This window comes from Anolis sagrei, chromosome 2, assembly GCF_037176765.1.
Source record: "Anolis sagrei isolate rAnoSag1 chromosome 2, rAnoSag1.mat, whole genome shotgun sequence".
In the NCBI taxonomy this organism is placed as follows: Eukaryota; Metazoa; Chordata; class Lepidosauria; order Squamata; family Dactyloidae; genus Anolis; species Anolis sagrei.
The window spans coordinates 156,280,602-156,293,851 of NC_090022.1; the positions used below are offsets into that span (position 1 = coordinate 156,280,602).

The 13,250-nt window shown below is 37.9% G+C and overlaps 1 protein-coding gene across 2 annotated transcripts in view; it reads left to right on the top strand.

Annotated features, from left to right (window-relative positions):
- The window catches only part of DNAH6 (dynein axonemal heavy chain 6), a 185,008-nt gene that overhangs the window by 98,622 nt on the left and 73,136 nt on the right, over positions 1-13,250 (top strand). For both annotated transcript variants that reach the window (XM_060763696.2, XM_067463974.1), the window contains 4 exons: positions 5,876-6,072; positions 6,774-6,977; positions 7,303-7,428; positions 9,768-9,932. In XM_060763696.2, coding sequence (XP_060619679.2) covers positions 5,876-6,072; positions 6,774-6,977; positions 7,303-7,428; positions 9,768-9,932 — 692 coding nt within the window. The remainder of the gene's footprint in view (positions 1-5,875; positions 6,073-6,773; positions 6,978-7,302; positions 7,429-9,767; positions 9,933-13,250) is intronic.

Consider the following 13,250-nt stretch of genomic DNA (forward strand, 5'->3'; position numbering starts at 1 on the left):
CAGGAGAAAAAGGCTATGGTGGGAGAAAGCAGTTACAGGCCAAGTCAGTTCAAGTTGTATATAGATAGCCAAGGAGTTTATTGAAATCGAATAGACATGCTGTAGCAAGATCTCTGTCATTCTAGAATTGATGAGAAACCAGCAGTCATGATAACTGAAGCCACTAGAGAAAGAAAAAGATATGTGCATGGTCAGAGGTCAAGAATCTAAATAAATTCACAAACAGGGAGCCACAAAAGCTAAGGAGAATTTATATTTGTGAACAACAAAAACTCCTAACAGTTGATGTAAGTCTAATAGTAATCCTAGTTTGAGATGCCAGGTGCTTCTTTGCTACTGTTCAGTTCCATAATGGATATGTTTCCTTAATGACCCCCAATTTAAGTTAAGGTGGGACCCATTCTAAAGTTCTTTATTTTCTGCATCAGCCACAAAAATGCTCAGATGAAGGTAAGGGGCATCATCTGGAGATAGAGGGTTTATTTTATCTACTTCCTCTACATTAGATTCCTCAGAAACTGCAGGGTGAGCTATGACAGTTCCAGAAAACATCATCATGGGTGCAAGACCATTCCACAGCAACAGGATGAACCAAAAGTCATTAAATTACCATTCTAAATGGGGCTGCAGCAACTTGGCTATAAAATTCCACAACTTTGTACTCATCTATAACTATTTCATTTTGGAAGTTATATATATATATATAATTTTATTATTTCATAACATGTTTTTTCTCAGAAAGACTGATACAGCTATTCATAACCATTGAGGTATTCCTTCAGCTGATCATGGCAGGAAACAAAATTCCAAATGCATTTAAACCATAGCCTGTCTTTGTCTCTAGTTTTTCTCCTGTCTGGACAGCTGGTTTCTCTTTCTCTATAGGCTCATGTACATGGGCACCAAAATCTGAGGTGGAAGCATTGCTGCTTTCAACTGGCCCAGGATTCTGAAATGTTTTCACACTTTACTCCCAATTTATGGCACTGGTGGGAGTGGAATCCTGGCTATCCAGTCAAACTGATCCCTATTCGGCCTCGCTGGATCGTCACCCCTACCTTTTCGATCATTTGTCATCATGGCAGTAGCCATGGAGCTCCAGGGAGCTCCTGACCAATAAAAGGTTCCTTCACTGATGTCAGCAATGGTGTCCACATGACTTGGAAAAAGGTCTCCTCATGTGACATGGGTGCCTTTGCTGACATCAGCAAGGGTGTCTGGCAATGTCAGGATCTCTTTGGAGATCCAAAACCTCTACCACTGCAACAGTAACAGATCAGATTTTGAGGTATACTGGTCGGTCTTTATTAAATATGCCTTAGAGAGCGAAAATGGAAAACAGCAGAACTTTGTTGGTCAGGAATTTTGGATATGACATTTGATTAATGGTTGATTTATAAATACAGGGTGAAGGAAAGAATATTTGATCAGGCCTTGGTGGTGGGGTTATGTGTTTGTAAAATGTTCACTGTTTTATGTTTTGTTTACACTGTAAGTTGTTATTGTATGTAAATAAAATCTTTATTTTAAAAAAATCAACAGGAAGGATAGGTGTCACCCCCCTTTCCTTGTGCCATTTAGTACAGGGAAAATGAGGTGGCAACCCTGGCCTATGTGAACAGCTGGACTGGCTCAAATCAGAACTTTCCGACTGTTCACACCAAGCCCAAAGTGTGTGACTGCTCCAGAGTTTCAGGAAAAATTAACAGATGAGTGTGAGATTCATAGAATAATCCCAGTATTTGTGAGTTTAAGACATATTTATTACTTTAGGTATGTTTTGTGTCAGGGTGATTGTTTTAGATTTATATTGGATGTAGTAATTTTAGTTTTTTTTTATATTAAGGAAAAAGGCATTTCTGTCCCACCCCCACCCCCCTCTTTATTTCTGAATAAAGATTAACTTTCAAAGCCATTAGACTAAACATAATTACCTTGGAAAAAGCAAAAATAAACTGTTAAGAACATTTTTAAAAAAATTAAAAATGGAAAGCAATTGGTTTAAAATCATCATCACCTCAGTGGGAGAAGGTGAGATTGGTTATTTAAGCTCAGTCACACCTTTTGATTGCCATATTGAACCAGCGGACTCTGGACAAGTGAAGGGTAGATACTAAAGAGTTCTCAGTCACTCAAAGAGTACATCTTCAATTGCAGAAGCATGTATTGGAGTGACAGCCAGAGTGTAGGTAGTAAAGTGTCAGGAAATACTAGAGGGAAAAACGATTCTCTTTAAACTCAAGCTTCATGGCAGATTTTTTTTTTTACTTACTTACTTGGCTGTGATGATCTCCCAGACCCAGACTAAATTCAGGCTCACAGTTCAATTAATGCCTTGTCAATAGTTAAATGACACAAATGAGCAAAAAAACTGATAATATCTCTGCAATAAAAACATAATTAAAGAATTAATTAATACAGAATTATTCAATGATTCAAATATATCAACTACAATGCATTTGAAATGAAATAATTAGTTTAATGACATTGATATCTCAATCTTCACTACAATTAATTTTAGAAATGATGACAATGCATATTTAATGAATTTAGAATATCAGGGAGCAGGTGAAAAGTCTGATGGGCAGGAAGTTTGTTAAGAGCAGCTGTTAATAGAACAGACTTGGGAAACTAATTAACATTCACAGAGAAATAAAGAAAATGTATAATAAAACCATGTCCCCAGGTTTTTTTTTTTAGACAAAGCTAATGCTTCTGAGAATGAGAGGTTGATGCCTACTGTGAATCATCATTCTAGGAAAGTTGGAGAAGGAAATCATCCCAGTCTTTGTGAGTGGGGTGATTTCTGTCTTTTTAGTTTTTCATACGCACACACATACTTTCCTCTGACACTTTCAGTGAATACCATAATTCTTATAATAAAAACGTACAAAGTGATGTTGTAACAAAACTGAAGGGGGTAAAAAGGTAGGCAAAGTAATATCCCAGTGGCTGTGGGTTGCTCCTTCAGCCTTTCTGTAATAATAATTTATGACAGGTAGCAACCTCTAATTCAAATTAATATCACTTCTGTGGACACTTGCAAGGCATCACAGTATTCAAACATTTATAAGGAACAATGCTACCTTGGCCCCGCACACAGAAATCTCTTCTTCTAACATTGATAACATCTGTGATGGAATCCATATGCATGTTGACCCCACAGTTCCGATCCTAGGGCTCTTATCTCTTATTTTGCCCCCTAACTCTCAGATTAATCTCTGTATCTGTTACACAGTCCATAAGGTGACTGCAATCCAAAACAAGTGGCTACATTGATCAGTGGATTCTATGTGGGAAAGCATGGCAGTTCTCTCTCTAAGTTGTTAAATGAAAACAGAGACAGCCATAAAAACAAAAGCAATAAAGATTTATTATAACAATTATGTTAAACATGAACTTCTTGAACACTTTCCATATATCCAGGGTCTCAGATTTCAACAATTCCCCTTTTAGTCAGCCTTCATTCTATTTTTGACTGCCCTAACTCTATTCCATCCCTGTTCTGCCTCATCTTTACAGATAAACCTCTGGTTTTAATATTTATCCACTCATAAACTGCCTCCCCAATTCCGTAAGTTGTGATTGATTGGCTCTTACCAGTTTTGTCTAGCTCCCCCCTCCCATAGCATCTTTATAATTTTGTCTCAAGTAAAGGAATTATTTGAGAAATTCCAACATAATTTCAGCAATGTTCAACTTACTATCAAGTTCATTTTTTGAACCAATAAACAATGAACTTCTAAAGAAGTGGGGGGGGGGGGAATAAAATTAACATGAAAATTCTGGTATCCGGGGATAATTTTCTATAACATGGATCATAACCAGAAAATGATAGAACACCACAAGTTGCTATCTACAACTCACAGGTGTAACTCAGAACATGCAAATTCATAACCAATGAGCCACACCAATTTAGAGAATAATACTTTCCCCTCACAAGCTTTACCTGCTAACAGATAGCCCCTAACCTTAAAGAATAGCTAATTTACAACTGTATATAGCTAAGATAGGTATAAGGGGACAAGACCCTGATATCAACCCAAATGCCAACTCTGACTCAACATCCAGTTCAGGTGCAATATAAAATAACCTCATAATATAATCCACAATATCAGAGTTACATTTATTTGCTCAACCTCCAAGGTGATATATGGCATCTTCTACCCTTTTTCATCTTACATCAGAACATCTCTACACAAGGGAATGAATAGATGCACATTTGATATTAGAAATAACAGTACATGTGACAGTCCCCCAACACACTTAGGCACTGACCTTCAAACAGCTCTACTTAAAAATCAAAGGAAATTTGAAAAGATAACAATTGATTTGGGATATATTCAGAGATTCCAATCAGCAGAGCTGTGAATATTGATTTCTTGGTATGCTACATATGTGTATTAATGTGTTGGTTCTCAACTAAGCTACATATGTAACAAAAAGGTACTCAAAAAAGTTTTGTCCTGTATGGGGAAGTATTTGTAAGTAAGCCGAATGTATTGATTTAACACTTCAAGACAAACAGGACATCAGCTTGCCAGATCTGTTTCATCTTACACAACTTTTTGAAAATTGATAGCCATTTTTCAGATTTCTACATCCCTTAACATTCAGATCCTACTACTCCAACTATATAACTGATTTAATATTGTACTCCATCAGTGCATCTGAGACAGGAGACCTAAATCCATGGAAGCTCATCTCTATATAAATAAAAATGTAATGTTCGTTTGTGGGATTAACAGAACTCAAAAACCACTGGACAAATTGACACCAAATTTGGACACAAGACACCTAACAACCCAATGTATGTCCTTCACTCAAAAAAATGACTTTGTCATTTGGGAGTTGTAGTTGCTGGGATCTACAGTTCACCTACAATCAAAGAGCATTCTGAACTCCACCAACGATGGAATTGAACCAAACTTGGCACACAGTTCTCCCATGATCAACAGAAAATACTGGAAGGGTTTGGTGGGCAATGTCCTTTGGTTTTGGAGTTGTAGTTCACCTACATCCAGAGATCACTGTGGACTCAAACAATGATGGATCTGGACCAAATTCTACACGAATACTCAGTATGCCCAAATGTGAACACTGGTGGAGTTTGGGGAAAATAGAATCTTGACCTTTGGGAGTTGTAGTTGCTGGGATTTATAGTTCACCTACAATCGCAGAGCATTCTGAACCCCACCAACGATAGAATTGGGCCAAACCTCCCACACAGAACCCCCATGTGGGCCACAGCAATGCGTGGCAGGGGATGGCTAGTGAAAAAATGAAATAGTTCTAGAGTTGCTGATAGGTTCCATTCCACTATGTTCCACTTACCCTCCCCCCCACTCCCAGTGCAGCTTTAATGGAGTCTGCTACTCATGCTCTGTATAGATCAGGTGACCTTTTCCACCTCTATCTCTGCCTTTTGTATATAGGTTATTCCACAACTAGGTATTTAATGCCCTCCTATACATCATCCAAAAAAGTAGACACTCTGGCACAATTTATGCTTTTGCTATCAGAAGTTATCTAGAGGATTCCAGAAATTACCGAAGCTATCGGGGACATATTAAAGATTCAAACTCTGAATAGAGTGAGGGAATGTAACTTTGAGGGGGGTATCTCATGAACCAATATAGCAGTGGCCTTTGTATGTCTTTATATATCTATCTCTCTATTCATTTGCTGTAGTCAGATTTCGTAAGATAAATCCACTATGAAAAGTTGCAGTATGCATGTTTTTGCTTGACTTGTTTATAACTCTAGCCATGGAATCTTTTATTAACTAAAAAGAGGCAAAAGCGGGCTTAATGAAAATGAATTATTGTTTTTAAACAAATAATTACTACAGTCTAGTAATGTTATCACTTTTTAGCAAGGACCATGGCACTGACTCAAGCCCGTCTTACTCGAGCCGGAAGACTTACAGCTGCATTAGGGGATGAACAGGTCCGGTGGGAAGAGAGTATTTTGAATTTTGAGGCAGAGATTCCAAACATCATTGGAAACGTGTTCATAGCTTCAGCTTGCGTGGCCTATTATGGAGCTTTTACAGCACATTATAGACAGCTGGTGAGTTTGAAAAAAACATGTTTCTCTGTGCTATGCATTTTATCTATGAGCATTTGGATTTTATGCCATTGTAACAATGGTATACTACAATAGATAGTCGATTATCTGGCACCCATGGGTAGATGCCAACTAAATGTAATTTCTGGTTGCTTGAGAGTTACAATTGAAATAGATGTGACTTTCAAAACGAAGAAAGAAAACATGAAAACGCTTGTGGGATTTGGTAGTAATCAGAATATGAAGTAGAAATAGAGAACCTATATAATCATAATAGCGAGAAGATGACTTGGAAAGGACTATGGTAATGCTGAATGGACTTACGGATTTTAGAACTCTGTGAATGTTGGCCACTAGATTGGTTTTTAATTGTTATTGTTTTAATTGATTGTTTTAACTACTGGGGTTATTGCTGTTATGTAATTTATCTGTTGAATTGTTGGCATCGAATTGTGCCAGTTGTAAGCCGCCCTGAGTCCCCCCTTGGGGGTTGAGAAGGGCAAGGTAGAAGTGCCCGAAAAGAAATAAAATAAATAAATATGTTATCCATCTAAATGCCTTTGGATCAGAAGGCAGGAGTTCAATTTAATTGTTTTTTTGTTTTATATGTAGGGAAGGAAGTATAGGTCTAGTAATAAAATAAAATAATTCTGGTTTCTCCTCAGATCGTATAAATCTTTCGTCTTTTACTTCTTTTATCCCAGTTAATAGATTGCTGGATCAAACAGTGCCAGGATCTAGAAATTCCTATTAGTTCTGAATTCAGTCTTATAAATATTTTGGGAGATCCCTATGAAATTCGACAATGGAATACTGATGGATTACCACGTGACTATGTTTCCACTGAGAATGGTATTCTTGTGACACGAGGGCGACGCTGGCCGCTCATGATTGACCCCCAAGATCAGGTAAAAATGGATTTCAAAGACTTGTGCTTTATTTAGTTTTTAATCAATTATTTACAGAAGTCATGCAAGTATGCCACAATTATTACATAGTGTTTTTCAGAAAATGTGAGTCTTGCGTGTAAGTAAGGAATTGTAAATCAGAAAGAAGACAGGCTCTTTGGATGGTGAAATCGAAGTGTGTGGGTTCAGAATCTTAAAATAAAATAAGAAAAGTTTTCAGACATTCAAAATAAACTCTACAGAGGAACAGAGGTTTTGTTTACTATGTTATGATAAGATTTGATATTCACTATCATTCCTCACTGTAACTGACTTTGATGCCCAGGCAAACCGCTGGATAAGAAACAAAGAAACAAGAAATGGTTTGAAAATAATTAAGCTTACTGACACTGGTTTTCTGCGCACTTTGGAGAATTCTATTCGTTTGGGCTTGCCTGTACTTCTCGAAGAGGTTAGTATTTACTTTTATATTTGTTATCCTTTCATATATAATTGTTTGACATGGTGCCCATGCTCTGTTTGCCTGCCTAAAGCATTTCCAGACATTTTCCTTTTGTTGTTCTTTATGGTCTCTGTCATTCAGATGTGTGGGTTTTGTTAGAGCTGAACAAAGTATTTGAGCAGGAATCCCAGTGCATATATTCAAGGAGTTTCTGCCATTCCCCCCAGTGTGTTTTCATCCATCTCTGATTTGCATGATGTAAACAGAGATAGAAGAATTCTTCATTCACGTAAAAATCCTTAGGACTGGCAGCTGAGTTACAGAAGAAAGCAGGAAGCTGATTTAGCCTCTTCCCATCTATGTTGTCCTTTGTAGGAGCTGACTGCTGCTTTTGCCTCAATTTGAATTCTTTGGCGAAAAAAACTTGTTAAAAATTCTATTCCTCTATAAATTCTCTGCATAATCCAGAATAACTATGAAGAGCCCTAGTCTAGTTCTGCTTCCAATTCTACATGCAGACATAGGATCTGGGACAGAACTAGCATTTAAAGGGTCTTGACTTAAGCCTTGCCAGATTCAGGTCAGAGAGCTTCCAAACTATTTTCAGGGTTCGGGAATGAGTTATACTTTTAGCTAGTTTATGGACTGCACTGTTTGCTGAACCCTTTAATAATAATAATAATAATAATAATAATAATAATAATAATAATACTTTATTTATACCCCGCTCCATATCCCCCAGGTGGACTCGGTGCGGCTTACATGAGGCCACACCCATCAATGCAATATATACATCGTAATACAAAAACATAACAATAGCAGAAAATAAAATACATAAAATGCAAAGAAATATCATAAACGACACAAAAAATATAAAACATCCAATTTAAAAACAGAGTATTTCTCTGGGCAGGGCCGCATTCAAGGCTAAAATTTTAAAAACTCTGGGAGATAGGACAATGCAAATCATCAGGATGAGGATCCGAGAATGGGGGAGGATTCAATTGCATGAACCATAAATAAAGTGCTTCTAAGGATGTTTAGTGCAAAGTTTGGTCAGGGAGTTTCTTACATTCAATCACTGAAGGCACCTTGGAATACCCAGGTTTTCAGGTTCCTTCTGAAGATTGCTAGCGTGTGGGGTTCAGGACTTCAGATTTATTTTGTTTTTCATGAAAAGTAGTAAAACTAAGATTACCCAGGAGGAGGAAAAATAGAAAGAAATAAAGTTATGAACAAATGGTAGGAACTGATCACAAAATATTCTTTCCACTCTATTTCCCAAAATATAATCCAAAATCCTTTTTACTTTAAAAAGCATAAGACTATTTTGAATGCTCCTCAATGAAGAGGAATCTTCTCAAATTAGAGTAATAAAAACAATAACAGGATAATCTTTTAAATTGGTATCTAGTTCCTGTATTTTACTGCATCAGTCTAAAAAATAGTTAGCTGCCTGTTCTAAATGGGGTTCCACTCTAGATGATCCTGAATCCATCTGTATCACTATATACTTAGTTAGTCTTAGAAGAGGCCCAGAATCCTTTTTCGCAGACTAGCCCACACTGTGAAATTCCCTTCCCAAGGAAGTTACAAGGCACCTTACTTGCTGTATATAAAATATTTCTCTAGATTTTGCTGGTGTGCCATTTGCCACAATCATACACATGAGTAGCTTGGTCCAGACACTGATAATCTCAGCATTGGGCAATTGCAGTATGTGGTTGGTTCAGTTGGAGGCAAGATATAGGGATGGTAGAAGAAAGAACAGAATTAGTAGTATGGAGAGAGTGTGTGTTAAAGGAAATGGCAAATGAAAGGTTCATTTGGGAGATAAAAAAAAATGTGGTAATACCATGTGATTTCACTTATGTTTAGCTTTGTGAACTTGTTAAATTCCGAAGACATATAGGATTAGATTGAACAGTAGAGTTTTGCAAGTGCAAGGTACCTTCCATTCACAGAATGGCTATTTTATGCATTGCAGCAGTGCATAAGAAGAAAATGTTTTTCCATCTGTACTGCATGAAAACTGCACAAGAGCCTGTATATTATCAAATATTTTTTAAGATAAAATAATGCATACAATACACAAACATGTGTACATATGTACGTGGAATATTACTAGCAGCTATTTTCATATTTCTTTGCATCCAAGCCATAGGCCCATTAGCATAAAAACAAAATAAATATCCACCCCAATTTAATGAGCAGGTGAAGCACAGGAGAATAGTAGTCCAGAATTTAATAGCTTAAATGTATTTGTTTGTATAGGTGTACACATTTTAAATCGGTTATTCGTACTAGTCATAATATGTTCCTACTATCTCTTTTCTACATCTAAATAGCTTAAAGAAACACTTGAACCGGCTCTAGAACCCATTCTTTTGAAGCAGACGTTTATTTCTGGTGGAAGACTGCTCATTCGCCTTGGTGATTCTGATATAGATTATGACAGGAACTTCAAGTTCTACATGACTACAAAATTGCCAAATCCACACTACTTGCCTGAGGTATAATAAAAACCTTAATGATATCTTCATATGTAGTCAGATCAGTTATAAATTCAAGATCAGAACTTACATACATTTATATAGATTTAACTCAAACGGGTTTAAGAGATGTACATAGTATTGACTGCAGGAGTTTTAAGGAAGGTATGTTCACTGTATCCCCATCAAAATTAAATTAAGCTCACATGTGGATTTCTTTTATCTCTGTTTCATGTTTTAAAAATAGTTTCTATATTCCTGAAATAGTGTTGATTTTGTATTTGCTGGAGAACAGAACTTAACAAGATCAAAGTTTTTAAAAAGGTGAAAGCAAATTAGGGGCTGTTTTTTTTTACCCAAAACAAACAAAATGGGGAAAAATGTGAAACCATGCCCATTGTAAGCTGTAAACAACGCAGAAAGAGCTGCAGACTCATACAAAAAATGGAACCACTACGTGCACATGAGAAGTTAGGCCCTATCTAACAGTAAATGTTGATGTTGTGAAAATGGTGAACTGGAGAGGAGAACACACAAGACCACTTAGGGAGTATCCACATAGCGCCCAAAATGTGAGAGCTCTCACACTTTAACTTGAGGCATCCAAACGATGTCTCAGATAAAAGCAAATTAATTCAAGACAAACCAGAAATCCTCCTTTGTCCTGAATTAATTTGACACCTGGAAAAATCTGGATCTTTCATAAGATCTGTGTCTTTCCAGGTGTGAATCCTGTGTGGATTGGGTCTGGGGATCATGTCATGCGACTTCTGGGTACAATCCGTATAGCTGTCTCAGGATTTCTGGGATCCTGGAGCCTGGAAAACACAAAGCAACATTCACCCCCTCCCAACTTCTCCCCTCCCCCCCGGGCTAAAAAGTTAAAAAAAATTACTTATCTGGCTGCCATTACCTTGCTGGCGGAGCTCTCATAGTTCAGTAGAAGCGAGGGGAGGAGGAAAATCACTCCTCACCCCTCTTCTCATGGTGCATCATTTCTACATGCCAGGAGAGCTTTGCAGGCATGGTAATGGTGGCCAAGTAAGTAATTTTTACTTTTTTATCCCTTTATGGGAGGGCTTCTTTCATGTCCGGATGCCCTCCTGGAAGGTCTGGCAGGGCATCTAGACATCCACTCCCTCCAAAAAAGTGTGGGTTTTGGGAGGAGGTATATGGACTCTAATCCATGCCCAATCGGGTTTCTTAAACCCGATTGGGTGTGGATTAAAGACCTGAGTACAGCCGACCTCACTGAGGCCCTTTCTACACTGTTATATAAAATCCAGATTTCCTGCTTTCAACTGGATTAAATGGCAGTGTAGACTCATATAATCTGGTTCAAAGCAGATAATGTGGATTATCTGCTTTAATAATCTATATTATATGACAGTGTAGAATTGACCTGAGTTTCTTAGATGAGAAGGAATTTGTAAATATCTTTCCAACACTCAAATCCTCACACTTGATATTACTTATCCAAGAGAAGGATAAATCGTACATTATATGCTGTAGGTGAATGAAAATGCTGATAGCAGCAGCACTAGAACATTCTTTCAATTCTTTCCTCTTTCTAATGGGAATCAAGGCTTTTCTTGTTGTGTACATTTCACTGCCTCTGATACTGCCAGTGAAAGAATATAATTTGGAATAGAACAAAGAAACAGGCAGGCTAATGACATAGGATTAGATTGAACAGGATAGTTTTGCAAGTCAAGATACCTCAACTCACAGAGGTATCTTGACTCACAGAGGTATCTTGACTTGCAGAATGGGTAAAGTTAGACCATGAGACAAAATGTTGTTGATGACAACTTATGTTGGGGATGTGATGGCATTGAGAACACTCACATGGCAGATAACTGCTCTTGTTATCTCTGACACTGAAGCTCAGCACGAATGGCTGGGGATGGCAATACATGGAATGAAGGTATCACTTCATGCTATGCTGAAGAAAAGGTTCCCAACCTTCTGGGACCCACAGAGATCTTGCAGAAGGGTTCACAATACAAGGTTCCCTCTCAGGCAATCCAGATGCTGGGGCCAGGTGGGCACAAGTCTGCTGACTGAATTAGGAAGGGGCCTGGGAATGGACTTCAGAGGTTCCCTTTTTGCATGGTAAAAGAACAAAGAAGGACATCGGAAATCCCTGTGAATAATATGCAATGCTCCCAGCCATACAGACAACAGAAAAGGCTCCTGGCACAAAGACACTGGAGGTTATTGAAGGTGTCAGAGATTGTACATAACTCTTCATATATTATAACATGGGGTGATGGAGGTTACATACTTGATTCTGTGACCTTGTAAACTGATTAATAAAGGTAAGTGTTTTCACTGGAGCGACTTCTAAGAATCCTACAGAATAATGGAAGGGGTTTGTGAGTGCTCCCTCTGTGGAGATACTTTTTTAGAATTAATGAGCAACATAACTGCAGTTGAAACTAGTAAGGGTGTTGTCAGTACTTCTGAACATCGGGCGCCATCAAATTACATTAGCTTTGCTGATTTGGCAATGAGCTGAGAAACATGAGCAGCTGTTAACTTGGCTGTTCCACCGAGTGCAGGTGTATTTTAAAGCAGTCTTACAAATATTTGCACTACCTTTCTTTCTTTCTTTCTGTCTGTCTATCTCTCTCTCTCTCTCTCTCTCTGTGTGTGTGTGTGTATAGATAGATAGATAGATAGATAGATAGATAGATTTAGCTGTCCCCTGCCACACATTGCTGTGGCCCAGTCTGGTGATCTGGAAAATAAAGTAATGAGAAAGTGTTGGTTTCTAATACAGGGTTAGTCAAAATGCATAGGCCAATAAACCATTCAATTGAATGGCTTGTTGGCCTATGCATTTTGACTAACCCTGTATATGTAATTTCTTTATGTTTGCGGGTAAACAGTATTTCTTGTTGTTTCTTTGTCAGTGTTGATGTAAAGATTGTCTGGTTTGCCTACTCTGGAACATGCAACATATAATTGTCCTTCTTTAAGGGTCCCTTTCAAATCTATGATACTATATCTGTCATATACATATATATGTGTTTGTGTGAATCATATATATATCTATGGCTGGATGGCTCTTTGTCAGGAGGGCTTTGATTACGTTTTCTTGCCCTGGTGAAAGGAGTTGGACTGGATGGTCTTAAGGCAGCATTTCTCAACCTGGGGATCAGGACCCCCCAGGGGGGTTGCAAGGGGGTGTTAGAAGGGTCACCAAAGACCACCAGAAAACACAGGATTTTCTGTTGGTCATGGGGGGTTCTGTGTGGGAAGTTTGCCTAATTCTATCATTGGTGGAGTTCAGAATTCTCTTTGGCTGTAGGTGAACTATAAATCCCAATAACT